We start from the raw sequence: 19,959 nt of genomic DNA, 5'->3' as shown, positions 1-19,959 counted from the left end.
TAAGCCAAGTGGACCAAGTGTGTCTGCTTTATTTAATCAGCAGTCACCCCTGTGAAGATTCAGTTAGAATTGGTCTTCAGCAACCCATGCTTGTTGTAAGAAGCGACTTCAGGATTGGGGAAGAGCTGGTGACTTGGCCGATGCATGTCATCATATCACAATTGTGTAGACCATTGCTCATGAAGTAAATCACTGGATTGTCTGGTCCAGGCTTGATTATTTAAAACCACTGTCAAATGGCTGGAATAGGTCTAAGTGTGGCATTAACCAAACAATCCCCACTCAATTCTTTACTTACCACAAGCAACATGTACTTGTAACCTATTCTTGGAAGATCCACAGGGCTCAATGACAACAACTCAAAATATTAAAACTATTTAATAATTTAATAATTTTACATACTTTGTCCATTTAGGTCACCAACCTCACATACATGTACATGTACACCTACAAATAAATACATGTTGTTTTAGTCAGACAGACAGACAGACAGACAGGTTTATTTAGTGTTATGACCAAATGGCCTAACGTACAACTGATACTAATATGATGTCACCTGAATATGCAGAAATTACCTCTTCTTCTTGGATCTGACAGTAAAGAAATGCTTTATATAAGTAGCCACTGAAAAAATAACATGTTTATTTGGTGAGTTGATAACATTTATCATTAACATTTCTGATTGATGGTCATTATACAAGAAAGGGAGATATGTAGATCTGAACTTGGAATAACCTGAATGATTAAGGGAATAAGCCAAATGGACCTGAATACATAATGGAATAAGCCAAGTGGACGTGAATGATTAACAGAATAAGCCAAATGGACCTGAATACATAATGGAATAAGCCAAGTGGACCTGAATGATTAACAGAATAAGCCAAGTGGACCTGAATACATAAGGGAATAAGCCAAGTGGACCTGAATGATTAACAGAATAAGCCAAGTGGACCTGAATACATAACGGAATAAGCCAAGTGGACCTGAATACATAATGGAATAAGCCAAGTGGACCTGAATGATTAACAGAATAAGCCAAATGGACCTGAATACATAACGGAATAAGCCAAGTGGACCTGAATACATAACGGAATAAGCCAAGTGGACCTGAATGATTAACAGAATAAGCCAAATGGACCTGAATACATAATGGAATAAGCCAAGTGGACCTGAATGATTAACAGAATAAGCCAAATGGACCTGAATACATAATGGAATAAGCCACGTGGACCTGAATGATTAACAGAATAAGCCAAATGGACCTGAATACATAATGGAATAAGCCAAGTGGACCTGAATGATTAACAGAATAAGCCAAGTGGACCTGAATACATAACAGAATAAGCCAAGTGGACCTGAATGATTAACAGAATAAGCCAAGAGGACCTGAATACATAACGGAATAAGCCAAGTGGACCTGAATGATTAACAGAATAAGCCAAGAGGACCTGAATACATAACGGAATAAGCCAAGTGGACCTGAATACATAACGGAATAAGCCAAGTGGACCTGAATGATTAACAGAATAAGCCAAGAGGACCTGAATACATAACGGAATAAGCCAAGTGGACCTGAATACATAACGGAATAAGCCAAGTGGACCAAGTGTGTCTGCTTATCTAATCCCCAGTCCCCCCTGTGAAGATCCAGTTAGAATTGGTCTTCAGCAACCCATGCTTGTTGTAAGAAGTGAAGATGGTCATTTCAGTACATTAAGGTGACAAAGTGATTAACCTGAATTAATGCATGTACATATATGTATGTTTACAAACATAGGCAAAACAATGAGTCCACAAAATTTTATTAACAGAGATTGAGTTTCATAGTGGTAAAAAGTATTTCAAAACATATATTCATGTGAAAAGTTTCATGCAAGTATAAGTTTTATTACCTTCTTGTTCATAGAAACTTTCTGATCTGAGTTTTATTTCAAAATGTAAGTGATTTGAAACAAGTTTATGAATATTCCTTCATTCTGAAATCTAAAAACATCTGGTACACATTTACATTACTCAACACATACATACCATAGCACTTTGATTTCTTAAATAATAACAATAGTGCTTTTATTGATATGGATATATACAACAACATAAACAGAATATATTAAAATAAAATATATGTGACATATTATGCGAGAAATTTATCACAGTAATGCTTATCTGTTGTAATAATCGAACATTCTAACTCCTAAACACACACTCCAGTATCAAACTACATGAATTCACTGTTTCTCAACAATAATAATGTACGAGTGAGTGAGTGAGTATGGTTTTACGCCACTTTTAGCAATATTCTAGCAATATCACGGCGGGGAGGCCAGAAATGGGCTTCACACATTGTACCCATGTCGGGAACCGAACCCGGGTCATCTGTGTGACGAGCGAACGCTTTAACCACTAGGCTACCCGACCGCCGTCATAATAGCGTATGAAGTGTGTGGTATTATGTTATAAATAATATAAGAGAATATTACAACATTCAGAACATGACTGAACATTTTGGACGTCGTGGACATTTTTTTAATATCAGTCATCAGTTTTCTTATTTCAATATTTCCTTCTGTTTTTCTAAAAACAGGAAACTGTATGGGTCATGAGTTTCCATGAAACTGTAACTTTTTCTTATTAATCAAAAGAATTAATAACATCTCCTGACATAACAATACAGAGACAAATTTGGCATCACTTAAAATCAGGCAAGTCTTCGAGTTATGTTTAATGATCGGCCACAGACCAATACAAAAATGGCAAGGATTCAAATTCATGTTCCATTTTGGATGGATTAGAAAACCAAAATGCCAAAAGTAACCAGCTGTAAACATTTTCTTGTAATATTCATACAGTAGGATTTACAAATATCTAACATAGAAATATCCTACTGGGACATAAGAGAATACTTGTTTGTGTGTTCCACTCAACACTCAATAGACATTAATTTATGTTTTCTCACACCTTATTGATACTATTCTCATATTCAGACACCAATTTGTAATAATATTTTTTTCTTTTTATCCAAGCATTACTAGCAGAGAACAATAACCATAAATAAAAACAAAGACATCATCAATAAGGTTAAGAAAGTAAATGTAATAAAAATAATCCTTGAATCTTAAAATTAACTTCTTTCATTTCTATAAAACAATAATGAAGTAAGAAATCAGAATATCATTATAATTAGTAACATGTGCAGTGCAAAAACATCCACTTTATACAGAACAGTAATACCCCAGCATATGTATGTGCTGAAAACAGAATAGTCATAAGTCCACACATTTTATATTTTTCGTTTCACAGGCATGCCGCCCCTACTGAAAAACAGCCGGACTAAGATATAAATTAAACATAAAAATATATATTTTTATGATGTGTCCCACTGGTAATGATAGACCCTCTTATATAATAAAAAATGTTCCATATAAATTCGATGTCTACACCACCATCAGTGATACAAGAGGCCACCTGCAGTTTTAACTACACAGCAAAATGACTTTCATAGAAATGAATAAATGATTGACATTATTTATATTTTTATTTTGACCAAACTTTTGTGGAAAAGCTGGAAGAAGTACATGAAGCATAAAATGAAAAAGGTGTGGCCTATCTGTAATATGACCCCAGATATCCCAACAGAGTCCAGCCTGTGCATGAAGGACTCTTCAGCAGTACATGGCACTGATTTCTCTGTGTTCATAGGTATAGATATATCAGTGTGTGGAGATTCTACATCACATGTACCAGTACACATTAACAAGCAGTTTCTAGTTTCTTTATCATTAGTGCATCAGTATGCTGCTATGCATTGCCACTTTACAAACAAAAACATCATAATAAGGTTCATGATAAAAACAGACAAAAGATATATTATTGTCCGAGAGTCACATCCACATCCGATTTAAGTAATGTCATTTGAACAAGAAGCATCTTTATCCAGTGGCAACAAACACTACGTACTCTAAAGTAACTTTTACAAGTTATCATGAAGTCATCATTGAATGGTTTCAGAGATTTGGGTTTAAGTAGAAACATCCCTATATCAAAAGATTTATAAAACAAATTCCCAAATATAGGATATTAATGACACATTTGAAAAATACAGCATTTTAATTGGCTCTCTTTCTCAGAAGGGACTCACAGGACGTATAGGACACTTTAGGAATTTGGAGGAGGTAAACCTTATAGAACATAACTTATCTGCTCATGTAAATATCAATACATCAATATCCATCAAGGCACAAGTGTCGACAACTGAGTTGTTGAGTGAAAGACTAAGTCATGTTCACTACATGCTACAGTTCTCCTACATTCAGCCAATGAACAGAATAAAAAATAACAAAATTCATTTTTCTTGTCCTCAATGTCAAACAAACATACTACAAACAGTATGTCCGTGTGTTTACGCCAACAGATACACATAATGATAACGTTCCCTGTCATTTGAGACATACATGTCCATATTTTCATCAGCTAAAATTCATATTTCCAAAGAAAATAGAAGAGTTCAATAGCCATGATAAATTTTAAATTTAAATAATATTATAAAAACAAGGTCATTTGCCAAATCATCCATCAAGCAATGACAAATACATAGAGGATATTCCATGTGTCGAGTGAAATATCATGTTTCTCTCATCGAGTGACAGGGGGAAAGGAGATATTTACATGAGTGGCATAGCCATGACTGCAAATATCTCCTCTACCGTGGTCTACATAAAAATTAAATTATTTCATTAATGAAAAATGAAAAACCTTGAAATGTTAATCCTCCCTACCAAACACACAGGGACGGGTCAGCACCCCTTGTATTTGCGACTAAAAAATAGTTTCGTAAAAAACAAAAGTAAAAAAAGATATTTAGGGTCGGGAAAATTCTTTATCATACATTTAGATATGATTATATACAAAATCAACTTGAACAAAAAATATTCTTGAAAACTTCAAGACCAATGTTGGAAGCGAAATAATACACACTGGTCAATTAACAAAAATGGCGCTTTGCGAAACAAATGGTCTCTATTGACGAGTTAAGTGAGAAATTTACAGTTTATAACATTTTCAAGAGAATAACAAACGCCATGAAGCAATATCAACTCCAGAAATGGCCATCTGTCAATATTTTGCCTTATCAATGTGGAACTAAAACAAAAAGGAAGTCAACAGTTTGTGAACGGGCCAGGCACTTACGATAAAAGGAGACAATTTGAGGGGAGGTCACTATTGTATGACAATAGTTCCATCAAAGCGTTACATTCACAGCAGTGAAATATCAATTGTCATGTTCACTGCAATGAAAATATCACTTTTCTCAACTTTGGCAAACTCAGTCTTTCACACTGAAGTATGTAAATAAAGACCCTCATGACCAAAAACTATGAGTGAGTGAGTGAGTTGGGTTTAACTCTTTTAACAGTTTTCCAGTTATATCAGGGCGTGTCAGCTTAATGTGGGAGGAAAGCCCGAAGAGATGCAGGTCTCAGACGTTTACCACTTTGGTGAAACCCACGAGCACGGGTGTGGTGCTGACAAACCTAGAAACATAATCGGGGCGAACCGGGATTCGAACCCACAATCATCGCTTTCTGGCGTGCCTAAGGCAAATCGCGGCACCTTAGATGACTGGGCCACCCGTGCCCCCCTCATGACTAAAAACTATAAAAGCAGAAATAAAATGTTATCACATAAACAATGTAACTGTTGAATGTAACACACTCTAACAGAATGTAACACAAGCAAAGGCAGGACAATTATTCACCTCATTAAACATGTAAGATGTAAGTGGAGGGTAGCAAATTGAAAAATGCAATTCTTCGTCACAAAACAGAGTATAACTTGCAAAAGCAAAATCGTTATTTATCATACATAGGATGTAAAAAAAGTACATCCGAGAAAGACATGCAGTTACAATATAGGGTAGCAATGGTTACAATCCACAGACAATATCCTGAACTCAGTGACATTTCTGTGGACACATTGAACAAGACGGTTACAGGAATCTCCTTAAAGTGATATTTCCATATAAGGCGTATAGTCAGTAAACCCTAAGGCAAAATATGAAATCAATCATCATCAATATTTCCCATCCCTCACTCCCCTCGAGCGGTTGCTGAGCACACACTGAGGACTTACAACTATTGAACTGTTTTCACACAGAGACCTGAATGAATAATTTATTATTTTTAAATTTAAGTGGAATCCACAGACAGGCAGATTCTGAGCCAGCCTGACTGAACATCCTAATAAGTTATTAAAATTTAGCTACCAAGGAGCAAACTAAGCATCCTGTATGAAATCAAACCTAGACCTAACAATTCACTGGATGAACAACAATCCCTGCTGTGGATTACATAATTACACAGACTGACAATCAGCTCAGACATGAACTGATCAGTTGACATTGAAGGCATCACATGATGTGTCCGAGTCTGTTGAGGAATCTCCAGGCACAATGATGATCATATATTGTAGTGTTACATATGTAGTGTCTCAATACATCAATACTGCATCTCAGTACATCAATACTGGGATGAATCAGGACACCCTAGTATTGTCACACCGATTGTGGGCACAAGTGTCTCAATACATCAATACTGGGATGAATCAGGACACCCTAGTATTGTCACACCGATTTCGGGCACAAGTGTCTCAATACATCAATACTGGGATGAATCAGGACACCCTAGTATTGTCACACCGACTGTGTGCACAAGTGTCTCATCAGGACACCCCAGTATTGTCACACCGACTGTGTGCACAAGTGTCTCAATACATCAATACTGGGATTAAAGATGACATCACTATATTACAGCCAAGGAACATGTAAGGTGGGCTTCATGAAGGAAAAGTTTTATCTTCTCAAAATATGTAAATGGAAGCTGGACAAAACTCATATGTATCACTAACACACAGACTACCTATACAAGTACAAAAAGTGGATATCCAAGTTTACTAATCCACGGTAAATGTGGGTTGACAGCATGACAAGTATTTCATTGTGGTGAACGTGCTGGACATTCCATGCGATACAGGTACAATACATAAATAATAATGACATACCCATGTTCCCAACATCAAATAATGGATGTTGTTTGGCAAATCATGGTTACTAGGGTTTAAAGTACAAAAATGTTAATTTTGAGAATGGTTCATTCTTTCCTTATTGTCAATTCCCAAATTTTCGCACACATAAAAAATTGCTATCTGTTTATTTTTGTGTAACAGGGTTAGAAATTAACACTAGCCCGCTAGCCCGGGGCTAGTACAAATTCCTGTTGGAAAGCACAAATATTCCCACTCGTTCAGCATGTTTATTAATAATATTCACATAGTAAAGTATTTGATATACACGATATAGTATAGGCATATACTGGTGAGCGGTCTAACATATACTACTGGTACCTATTGCACTAGGTACCATTGCTACAGATAAATACAATAGGGACGAAACAAACACTTTCTCTTGGACCATTGAAGAGTAAGACCGAGTCTCTCAAACTGGCAAACAGTTGAACTCTAGAATAACCCAGTATGTGGAAACATCATTGATCAATTCTCTATTATTCATACCTACGCTAAAACATGTAGATTTGTCGTAATAAGCGCCCCGCTCTAATAAGCACCCACGGCGATATTTGCTAATATATTGGCCAGTGAACAATCCTAATTAGCACCCCTTCCGATTGATCAATGTACACAAGACTTATATATTTGCGTATAATACGCACTCATGTGTTATATGCACACTTAATTATGGGCAATTAAATTCTGGAAAAATATATCTGTCGTACATAAACATTTCAGGCGCTTATTACGTCGAATACGGTATAGTAATTTCTATATCAAATCAACTATGTTATCTGCCCTTTCTTCACCTTAACCAATCCCTGGAGTTGAAGCTGATAATGAATCCTGAGTGGAAGGATTATTTTCGGAATGTTGTACAAGGGAAAACATGTTTCTTCTCCGGTTGCCTGCAGGGGAGTATTGCTATATTTCGTTGCGTTATATGTGCCTCAACACTAAATTTGTTGTATCATACACAATACCATATTTGACACTAGCCATGTCAAAAGCCATATTCCATTATCAATAGGACAGAGGCCCAAACACAAGACACATCTTATAAGTTGAATATATCACATAATGGCTTGAAAATTTGCACAGACATCGGATAGTATCTTACAATATATTTTCATACCATGTAACCCGTGCTCTGATGTATATATATATATAGCTTGTATCATCACTGCATCATCTGATCTTTGGCTGATCATTCCCCCCTAGTTCTCTAACCTGCAATGTCAAATACACTACATACCAGGAACATGGTCCTAATGGCTACTGGACTCCAAATCCATTGATAAACAAGAAATTCTATGTTTCACCTTCTTTGAAAATAGGAACAAGACGTTGAAGTTCTTCCTGAATGTACTCCTTCAGTTCCGGTGGTGTACCCTCCTCAAATATTTCGGCATTATTCAGGTTCGCCCCGGATCTGTTTTCCCCTTCGTCAAGTTTGGTCATGATATTCTGCAACATGTCTTCACGCTTCCTTGACGCCCTCAACTCGCTCTGTAGCAGAGCTTCATTCACCAGCTGTTGGGCATGCATTTGTGCTTCTCGTTTCTTTTGGATCCTTGCTCGACTCTCCATCATTTCCTTAAGCATCGTTTTTCTTGTCGAGCCATCATCCTGAAGAGACAAGTTTTCAGATTAAAGTAAACAAGGGCAAAAGTGAGCATGGCTCACTAATCCCCCCAACCCGCCTAGTGTTTCAGTAGTTTCAAATTAAATAATGGATAGGGTTAGGGTTTGAAAAATTCATTAAAAAATGGAAAATTCATAAAAACATTTTTTTTCTTTTGACTGCACCCCTCCATATAACACAGATTATATGTACTAAGTTTGAGATGAATCCACTAAATAGTTTAAGAGAAATCGCGATAAAGTGTTTGGATGGACGGACGGACGGAACACCGCTTTTAACAGTATTCCAGTTATATCACAGCGTGTCAGCTTAATGTTGGAGGAAAGCCCCAAGTGATGCAGGTCTCAGAAGTTTACAACTTCAGTACTAGTGAAACCCACGAGCAGGGTATGGTGCTGACAACCTAGAAACATAATCGGGGCGAACCGGGATTCTAACCCACAATCATAGGTTTCTGGCGTGCCCAAGGGACACAACTCTGCACAGCAAATCACAGCCCCTTAGACGACTTGGCCACCCGTGCCCCCCAATGAGAAAGAGAAGGATTTGGCAGGGGTAGTCATGTGATCACATCTTGTAGGTTGCTATGCACGGGATTACAGTGTGTGACGCATCTGCTTGGGTGATGACCATGGTGATGCTTGTGTTCGGGTGACATGTTTTTAGAAGCTGGAAACCTTGTTCAAGCACGTTTCCACATAAGGATCGAAAGAAGGAGGAAGAAATGCATGGTAGGAATTTGTGTTATTTTAGTTGCAGCTTTACTATAAATATTAAAAATGATAATAACCATAAGTGGTTGCTATTGCCAGATATTGTTTACATATGGAATCATCACTGAGGCTCACATTCTTTATGTTGACATATATTAGTCAAACTACAACAAATATGACTTTTAACAAGTCCAAGTATGGCATTTATGATATGTGTGTCTATTCTGTGTCAACTAAAGTTCGTTTTAAGGCATCAATAGCAGTAATCTGAGTGTGATTGCTGTAAATATCGCTGAGGTGTGCAATCTATCGATCACTTCACACACGATTTCGCCGAGATTAATGCAAACAATGAAATTTTAAATAAAATTTGATTCAATAGGTTGCAAAGTCCAGATACACAATGAATACTTTTTACAACCAGACAGTGTAATGACATGATCAATTTGCGTACTTCAGTACAGATCTATTTGACATGGTATTTCCAGAGTTACTGTAATTTCTTTGATTGGGGGGGAAAAAACCCATCAAAACTCATTATGGCGTGTATAATGTGCACCCCTTCTACACACCTGTCCCTTTAGAAAAAAAAGTGCTCACTATACTCAAGAAAATAGGGTAATTTTGCAAAAAGCGGTATATTTATTCATTTTTAATTAAGCAGCATATTTGTTAATTCTGTATAAAGCGACATATATTTTGTTAATTCTGCATAAAGCGGTATATTTATTAATTTCATATAAAACGTCATATTTGTTAATTCTGTATAAAGCGACATATTAATAAATTCTGCATAAAGCAGCATATATGTTAATACTGCATAAAGGGGTATATTTATAAATTTTGCATAAAGCAGTATTTTTGTTAATTCTGCACAAAGCTGTATATACATGCAAGCCATGTGACAAAGAGTACACAAGCTCCTTATTCTACCGAACCTACATGTACATTGTCCTCAAGGCTGCATCTATGACGTGGAAGCTGAAATCAAATCATGATGATCATGATGATTCTTCTTTGTTTGTTGTCTAACAATGCATTCAATTAATGTTCAGAACAATAATAATCTAAGGTGAGAATCCACAAAATTCAATTCCAGAAATATCCACCTTACAACTATCTGAACAACCATGACAATGTCATTGTTTAGTGCTGGAAATATTCCAGTGATTGACATTGTGAACAATGATCCACACCATCGGGGTACGATGACACGCCGTCATCCAAGTAACCAAGCCTGACCACCCCATCCAAATGGTACCCCATTACGACTACCAAGGTTGCTGGGGACCGTTTCTAACCCAGAATCCAGACGATGGATCCATGCCAATCCGTGATATCTACAATGTTTGCATTTAGTTAAGGTTTTTACTCACATCTTGTATAAAGTCATCCAGATTAATGGACACGTCAATGGGTTTCCCAAAGGGAGCTGCCCTCATGTTCCGGCCAAGGAGAACATCTTGCTGGAAAAACATTAGAAGAAATTAATTACTTTGTTGTTGCAGAAGTGAAGTTACCCTTTCTAAATATTAAACTAACTTAATAATAACAATAATTATTATTATTATTATTATTATTATTATTATTATAAATACACAAAAAAGATTTTTAAAAACAACAGTAATAATAATGATCAGAAGACATGTCAGAAAATGCCATCACTGGTCACTTAGACCAAACTAAAAACAAAGCTTGGTGATTGGGTCCAGGTATATTTATCCTTATCAAATGGAGATTTAAAACACTGGATAATGAGGGCTGGACGCATCAATATTGGTGAATCGTTCCATCCAGGTGTTTAATGACTTTAGTGTGTCTTTGATGTGATCTCCGGTATGACATGAGATGACAATGAGATCATTCTACAAAGAGTTCTAAGAGTGTTACCTACCACCAGTTCCTGTTGTGGGGGCTCAGGGATGCGGAATGTCACAGGGATCGGCTCTTGTGTCTTGGAATTCTGGTTTGGCACAACAATTCGACCCATCCTTGCCACAAACTCAAATTTACGGGGATCATACTGAAAAGAAAAGTAGTACTTACATCCTTCTTAGTTCCTACATGATAACAAAAGTTATCAGTATATTAAATTAGTACTAACATCCTTTATTAATCATAACAAAAGTTACAAGGCAAATGTCAAAATGAATCATTTGCCAGAAAACTGATTTATTGAGGGTGCCAACCCCCACCTCTAGGAATCCGGAATATCGCTTGATTTGTCTTGGCATCCATTTTAGGAACTCCTAAGCCCTGTCAGTGTTCACAAGAGGAATATACAGTATACTACGGTTATAACGAACTCCAAGGGGCCACTAATTTTAGTTTGTAATAACCGTTTTGTTTCTTTCTTTCTTGTTTAACGGCGCACTCAGCAATATTCCAGCTATATGACGGCGGTCTGTAAATAATCGAGTCTGGACCAGACAATCCAGTGATTGACATCATGATCATCGATCCACACAATATATGATGACGTGCATCAACCAAGTCAGCGAGCATGACCACCCAATCCCGTTACTCGCCTTATACAACAAGCATAGATGCCTTTTACGGCAAGCATGTGTTGCTGAAGACCTATTCTACCCCGGATCCTCACAGGTCTTGTAATAACCATAGTTCATTAAAAGCATATATAGACTATATACAGGAAATGGCCACGACCAAGAAATAAGTTCGTAATATCAGTCATTTCGTTATAAGTATGTTCGTTAAAAACATATTTTACTGTATGAGTAAACTAGACTGGGATTTTCACATACCCAGAATGCATGGCCATGCATGCTTGTAAGCTTAGGGCTAAATATTGTTTTGATTTGTTATCCTTTGCACATGCTGCAAGAAAAAAGATGAAAACTAAACTTCAACATTGAAATATTGGCATTCGCATACCATATAAACATTTCATGGCATCCAGCCTTCTTGTGCTGGGGAATACCATTAACAGAGCTTGGCATCCGGTGTACCAATAGGGGCTTGGCACCATTATTGGTACAGAGAGAGATTTTCATTATTATTGCAGAAATATCTTCTCCTTGGCGAGAGAATACTAAACGCCAAGTCTGCTTCCATGCAATGATGCAGGTTACATCAGAGCAGTTTAAAAGGATGCTCTGTGACTTGACTATTGCGATATTGCACAATGACTGCTCCCTGTAGTATGAGTACTGGATGCTACCAACACATAGAGAGAGTATATAACAGAATGGAATAATTCAGGGAACAAAATGGCTGCATCCCATGTAGTTTGGGAAATACACTGATGAACTCTGACCAGGGACTTATCTAGGATTCTAAATTAAGTGTCCCTTGCAGGCAAATTGTGAAAAAAATATGTCAAAATTTGGATATTTTAAACTACATATTTTCTAAATTTCAGATGTATTTTAACATTTTATACTGATATTTTTGCAATAATATAAAACTAAGCATGAAAACTTTTACTTATTTATTGGTTTTGTTTTGTGTGTTTGCCACACTTAGCAATATCCCATCTATATGACGGCGATCTGTAAATAATCCAGTCTGGACCAGACAATCCAGTGATTGACATCATGAGCATCGAGCTACACAACTGGAATACGATGACATGCATCAACCAAGTCAGCGAACCTGACCACCCGATGCCGTTAGTCGCCTCTTACGACAAGCATAGTGGCCTCTTACGACAAGCATAGTGGCCTCTTACGACAAACATAGTGGCCTCTTACGACAAGCATGGGTTGCTGTAGACTTATTCTAACCCGGTTCCGATTCATTGGTCCCACTATTAGTGAAATACAGGTTACTTCTGAAAAGCCATAACATTAGTAACATATTAGTAAGAGGGAATCAGTCTCTCATGGAGGCTCATAATAAATACTACACAGATTTGGGAAGGGTCATGAAAAAGATGTACGACGGAAAATCATTCAAGATTATGACAAGCATTAGAGGAGGGTCATTATTTTCAGAACATTAGAGCATAAAAACCTTTGACCCAAACCCCACCTCTTGTAATAAATAACCAATCCCTGAAGCATTAAACCATACCGTTTTAGACGACATCTTGACTGATCAATCTTCTACTCCTTCTGTGATATCACTTGATTTCCTGAAAATTATTCATAAGCATTGAGTTTTATACATGTTATAAGGAAATATAAAATTGTACGCCTTTTCGTTTTCCAAACACAAACAGCACTAGGTTAGATATAGCCATGATGCTCGAAAGCTCAACAGATTGTTTTTGGACAGTCCTACTAATTAACCATCCCGGACCGCCCAGTGATTATCGATCGTTTGTGACAACACACAATTAAGTTATTGCCATTCCAATGTTCTATTCCAACAATTCTATCTGCCTTAAACACCCAAACAGGGCTGAAATGGCTTGAATCTATTTATAGCTCCCAGCTCCGGAGTACATGTGCACTACCTGCATTTTTACAATGTTTCTATGTGACAAAGTGACAACCACAAACATTAGATATTGTCAAGATAAAATGACTCCTGAGCCCTGTCAGTGTTCACAAGATGAATATACAGTATACTACAGTTATAACGAACTCAAAGGCATCACTAATTTTAATTTGTTATAACCATAGCTCTGTAAAACCAAATGTATGGAATATAAACAGCAAGTGAACAGGATCAAATAATAGTTCCTTATATCTGTCAGTTCGTCTTAAGTGTATTCGTTACAAACGTAGTTTACTGTAGTTACCCTTTCTTTGAATATTTACAAACAATTAACGGTAGTCCTGTGTTGAGGATGCTGCAAGTTGCTGTGAAGGGTTGCATCCCTTTTTGGGGCTAGGATCAGCTATCAGGGATTCATATCTTCCTGATTATACCCCTTGTTTGTCAGCAGCTTGTCAGCCATGCTCTTGGGTTCCGCAGAGTGTATGCGAGAGCCGCAATGGAGTCCGACGGTCAAGACATGACTTTCGGACCGGTCGATCTCGGCAACACCAATTAAATTGTACCCGTGAGCCGCGATGGGGTCTGACAGTCATGTCTTGGTTGTCGGACCCAATCGCCCCTCTCGGCTAATTAAACTGGTATCTAAATGTCCATCTCGTCCCATGTCAAGCCTACATCTAAAGTCATCCTCTCAACCTCGCATGAGTTGAAGAAATGTATGGAAAATTCGGAATTATGTTTGCTAACCTGTTAGTCTAAAGCAAGAATCAGATAGTAGTCCAGGCCGTATTGATGTCAAATCATGTCATGGCTTTTGAGTACTGTGAAGAAGAAAAATTGCCCCGCGACGCAAGATAATTTTGTATTGATCAATGCAGTCGCTATGTGTCTTTTGAAATTACATGTTCTCATTCCTACATAACCGCACGTTCCGCGACTCCTCTGTTACCTGTAAATACTTTAGCAGTCTCTCTGGCAGATGTCATTCATTCAACATTATTTCGTTGTCACGCTGTCGCTCATGTAAATAGTCGCCATTTTGCCGGAAGTGAGCAGCTGGTGAGTGCGCGCTGTCAAAACGAGGTCCACAACTTCAACAGGATTTTAGTGCCGCTTCCAATAGTGACAGCGTGAATGAGTTGTAAACATGTTAAAATATAAACGCTAATATGTGCTTTTCCAGAGATTCACTCAGTGACTTCTATAATATTTTAAAAACTATACGTGGGACACACGTGCACGCGTGCATGCGTGAGCGAGTGTGTTTGTGTGTGTTTGTTTGGAAATTATTTATTATAAGTACAGTCGAAAATGAAAACTGTCCCGCCTTATTCCCTGGCCTCAAAAATGGGACTGTACTACATGTTCTATGTTTGATGCGAGGAAATCAGCAGGAATAAGCAGGATCGATATTTTTCGACTGTACTTTATAAATATATAATTTCCAAATAACTACAAGGTACATGTATTTGGGATTTCCCACTGATCATGTTCGAACATATTACATCAACCCTGGATATCATTTAGTTTTAATGGGAAAAAGACATATTCACGTGAGTGGAATTAAAGAAACCAAACCGAAATTAGATATACTTTTAAAACTATTAAAAAACATAGATTCAATCGAGAAATTTATTGCTATAAAAAAGGATGACAAAAATAACTCTAACAAAAAAAGGTCACCTGTATTCTCAGCATTTGATTCATAGCTCTCTGTTGATACATGATATTTTGAGTCTGATTGTGTGTTGCAACCGTTTTGGTTTGAAATAGGACAGTGTTTGTTTCAAACCCTTTAATTTTTCAAAGAGTGTTTTGTGCGATTCTATGCAATTCAAAATATGTCTTTGACGGAATGCTGTATTAATCTACAATTCTGGGAACTATAACAAAACAAAAACAAAACTCTGGATATACTACTTTGCAATGTAATCAACATTACATGTAATTTAGCTCAAATATTTTGAAATATTGGTCCACAATTTCGTGAGCAAAAACTTATCCGATTTAAGTATTACTTTGAGTCGGTACAGAGGGGAAAAGAATAATCATATACCAAGCTCGCATCCCTGTGCACGAAATACAACCGAATGAGCAGTCAAAAACGACTTTACGTGTAAGAAATAACAAATCAACCAATCCCTATTATCCAATATTTTGTTTTCCAGCTCAAAACACGCGAAGCACACAGCTGCCCAGTGGGTGGATATTAGTGATCGGTTCCTTGTATGTATTCTTTACCAGGATCAACTGTATATTGCATTGGCCGTCAGACCGCGTCAAGTGATGCAGGCCGAGGTGTCTTATTATGTATAACACCTTACTAAAACCCAACTTAAAAAATGAATTCATGACTGAATAAGGAGAGATTTCTTTTAAAGGTGCGTACTACCTTTCTTCTTTCTAAATTTTGCGACACTTGTTGGGAGATCCTGTTATCAATACCTGAAAAAAGATCACCGGAAACAATCCTACATGAAGCTTAACCACAGATCAGAATCTGACTGTCGAAGGGAGATAACTCCGTATACCCTATTGACAGCCCTTAATATCAAACGTCCATTCGACAGTCGTCATGCAGTCTCACAGTCCCTGAACCATATTATTTGCCCTTCCGCCAAGCCCTTTTTGTTAAGCCAAAAGACCCGTGAAGTTTTTGGAAGAATAGGTCTTTAGCAACCCAGGCTTGCCGTGAAAGGTGACTAAAGGGATCGGGTGGTCAGACTAGCTGACTTGGTTGAAGCATGTCATCGATCCCAGTTGCGTTGATCGATGCTCATGATGCCAATCACTGGATTGTCTGGTTCAGACTCGATTATTTACAGACCGCCGTCATATAGCCGAAATATTGCCGAGTGCGGCGTTAAACAACCAACAAACAAACAATGTTATGCAAAAGACCTAAATGAAGCAAGTCTAGATCTTCCTCAGGTTCTGAATCTTCCATCTGACTGGGGCTCCTTTTCAGTTAAATGGAATTATTTGTTTCGTTCAAAATGATAAACGTTAGTCTAATCCGACTCTAACGAAGAGAGGTATGAAATTGGGTTTAAAGTAGCACAAATGGAACTCGTGTTGTAAATTTTTCAGTACCTGTATAATCTTCCATTTATATAATTTTCCCCGCTGGTTTGTCTTTTATACCCAGTGGAATCCGTTTCGTCAACTAATCGAGACTGGTTATTCTCTGGCGTTGACGTTGTATATTTATATAAACAAATCTTGTCCTTCCTTATATCCTAATGCTTGTGTATGCGTTTCTTTTTTTTAATGTGTCTTTGTAATGGCGCTTCAGTAATTACCGTCAATATTCTAACTCTGAATGAAGTAACGCATTTTAATACAAGGGCGGTAGTTCGGTTGGTTGGTTGGTTGGTTTGTTGTTTAACGCCGCACCCAGCAATATCCCGGCGGTCTGTAAATAATCGAGTCTGGACCAGACAATACAGTGATAAATATCATGAGCATCGATCCACGCAATTGGGAAACGATGACATGCATCAACCAAGTCAGCGAGCCTGACCACCCGATCCCGTTAGTCGCCTTTTACGACAAGCATAGTCGCCTTTTACGGCAAGCATGGGTTGCTGAAGACCTATTCTACCCCGGAATCTTCACGGGTCGGTAGTTAGGACCTTAAATTTTATTGTTGAGTGCTTGAGTATGATATTACGTCGCCTTTAGTAAAATTCCAGCCATACCCGACTGGGGATACCGAAAAATGGGCTTTTGCATAATGTGACCATATCGGGAATCGAACCCGGGTCTTCGGCGTGACGAGCGAACGCTTTAACCACTGGGCTACCCATATTATGGCTGGGCATTGTAATTGTAACACCTGTTTTATAACCAATGATTATATAGATGTTTTTAAATGTAAATGTACATTGTGTGAGACATGAACGAACTATTTTTCTCTTCTCCATGTCAAGTTGATGTCTGTAACAAATGCTCGGATCACATTAAACCAGTGGGTGTTCGTGTGAACACTGAACCAGGGCAATGTGATGTTAAACACTGAATATGTAGAAGATGGACGCGTAATCTTGGGAAATGTTTGCTGTTTAAACTTCTTTATATTTACGGATTTTCTGAAAAAATCATTTTTTAAAAGTTCGAAATAAGAATAGTATCAATCAAACTCAACATTTTTATATTTTTTAATTTTTGACATGGATATTTTTGCCATTTCCAACTAAAGAATTATCAGCTCCTCGCTCTTGACAGATACATGTACACATCAAACTGTTGCAACCCTTTTCCCGAAAAAAACTACACTGGCTAGCAACACAATGAATACACTTGAAAATTCACACTTCATTCTGCTCATAACTGTGTACTGTGAAATTGCGACCCTTTGTTCATTGAGACGTCGGGGCGGTCGGGTAGCCTAGTGGTTAAAGCGTTCGCTCGTCACGCCGAAGACCCGGGTTCGATTCCCGACATGGGTACAATGTGTGAAGCCCATTTCTGGTGTCCCCCGCCGTGATATTGCTGGAATATTGCTAAAAGCGGCGTAAAACCATACTCACTCACTCACTCACTCATTGAGACGTCCATGTGCACGTCACCTGTTACTCATTGATATGATACATGTAATATCGCCTATGACACCCGTATCAAATACATCACTATGGGGCAGCCATTGCTTGTTTGTTTCACTTTTAGCCACTACTAAACATGGGTGTATGCTTTCTTTTGCACGGCAGTTTATGAGGCATGTAGTTCATAAACTTAGGAGCAAAAGAAAATCATTTTCAATTGAAAATATCTTAGGTGAGGTGAGGTGAAACGGGGTTTAACGTCGCGTCCAAGATTATTGCACCCATATAGCGACGTGCATGTACGTGTGTGTGTGTGGCTGTTTGGACTGATGCCGATTTATAGTGCCAGCTCACTGAGATACCATGCCGCAGTTTAACATGAATACCCCACTCAGACACAGTATACTGACTCCGAGCCGACCAGTCCTTGATTTAGCCCCTTAATGCCGAGCGCCAGACAGGGTAACAACAAGTACCATCTTTTAACGTCTTTTGGTATGACGTGGCCGGGAATCGAACCCCGGACCTTTCGCTCTCCGGGCGGACGCTCTACCACTAGACCAAGGAGGCGGTCCTGAAAATATCTTAAGTTAGGCATATTATATCCAAGACATGAACGATCACTGGCGCTCAGTCAGCACTTAAAGAATACTTCTACATTGTTTTAATTTTTAGAATATAATTTGAAGTTTAACTTTTAATTTTCTTTCCGCATAATGCACATTTGCTGATGGGTATCTTAGATATATTATTATCTTTGAAAATCAGTCACTATGACTTTTTTGGCACACATTTACAACATTTCAAACCTGGTAGGGATCATGTTGTTGCAAGTTCATTTCTTTCCCCAGTCTTCATTGAACCAATTCATGTTTACACACAATTTTCCAGCCACAAATTACTTTTTACAAACTGTTGCAGGGATGCGTGATGGTTAAATATACATAATGACATTTAACAACAGTTCTTTCAATTGTCAGTTAGAAAATTCGGTATACTTTCTTTTGCCCTTCACTTTATTAAGTGATCTCGCATCACTGCCCCGCAATGGACTTGACTTTGCATGTGTTTGTGGCGGTTGCCACCGGTGGGGCAGGATACGTTCACCTGGTATCAGTTCTATGTTATAGTGATTCATAAATACATGCTCATGGTATAGTCGGAATCTTACAATGGACTCTGCTTATAGAAACGGCTTTTGTGGTTTTTATTCACGCGTGACAGATAAACCGGACACTCCAGTATCGAGCAGGTTATTCTGTATATTACACATCTGACGTAAGAACAAATCTACACACTCGGACTAAGTTAGCCTGTTGTTCAGATGGCAGAATGTTATCATTTTTTTACAAGAACAACCAGTGTCGTCATATGGTACTGTTTCTCAACAATGAAGAAATATCCTATCGCTTTAACTGACCAGTCAAAATTCAGACCTGCTAACATGCGCATGTACAGATAATGGAAATATCGATCATGCCACCGTCCTGTGAAATATGCAGGCTAATGAAAGGCTAATACACGGAGCGAATCTGGGATTCGGAGCTCAAAAAATGAAGCAAAGAAGTGAATCATAAACCCAAGACCAAAG

The 19,959-nt window shown here is 37.8% G+C and overlaps 1 protein-coding gene across 2 annotated transcripts; it reads right to left on the bottom strand.

The window, feature by feature from the left end:
- Positions 1 to 5,639: 5,639 nt before the first annotated feature.
- LOC124140565 lies at positions 5,640 to 14,879 on the bottom strand. Of its 2 annotated transcripts, XM_046508206.2 has the most exons (6): positions 14,774 to 14,879; positions 13,453 to 13,513; positions 11,312 to 11,440; positions 10,794 to 10,883; positions 10,360 to 10,398; positions 5,640 to 8,688 (listed from the first exon to the last, which is right to left on the bottom strand). In XM_046508206.2, the coding sequence occupies exons 2-6, from the start codon at positions 13,465 to 13,467 to the stop codon at positions 8,371 to 8,373; spliced, it is 591 nt and encodes a 196-aa protein (XP_046364162.1). In that variant the 5' UTR covers positions 13,468 to 13,513; positions 14,774 to 14,879; the 3' UTR covers positions 5,640 to 8,370. The 2 variants fall into 2 exon arrangements, with proteins under 2 accessions (XP_046364162.1, XP_046364163.1); XM_046508207.2 differs by lacking the exon at positions 10,360 to 10,398 and having other exon boundaries at positions 14,774 to 14,857.
- Positions 14,880 to 19,959: the final 5,080 nt, after the last annotated feature.

This window comes from Haliotis rufescens, unplaced genomic scaffold, assembly GCF_023055435.1.
Source record: "Haliotis rufescens isolate VD_foot unplaced genomic scaffold, xgHalRufe1.0.p SCAF_6, whole genome shotgun sequence".
Lineage (NCBI taxonomy): Eukaryota > Metazoa > Mollusca > Gastropoda > Lepetellida > Haliotidae > Haliotis > Haliotis rufescens.
The sequence above is the reverse complement of the archived record's forward strand: the minus strand, read 5'-3'. Positions and strand labels throughout refer to the sequence as shown.

What these genes read in the sequence shown, in the direction of transcription:
- LOC124140565 (XM_046508206.2), bottom strand. An exon ending in TGGATGACTTTATACAAGAT is followed by an intron (nt 10,399 to 10,793) that starts GTGAGTAAAAAC and finishes ATTTGATTTCAG; the next exon opens with CTTCCACGTCATAGATGCAG. An exon ending in GCCTTGAGGACAATGTACAT is followed by an intron (nt 8,689 to 10,359) that starts GTAGGTTCGGTA and finishes TTGTCTCTTCAG; the next exon opens with GATGATGGCTCGACAAGAAA.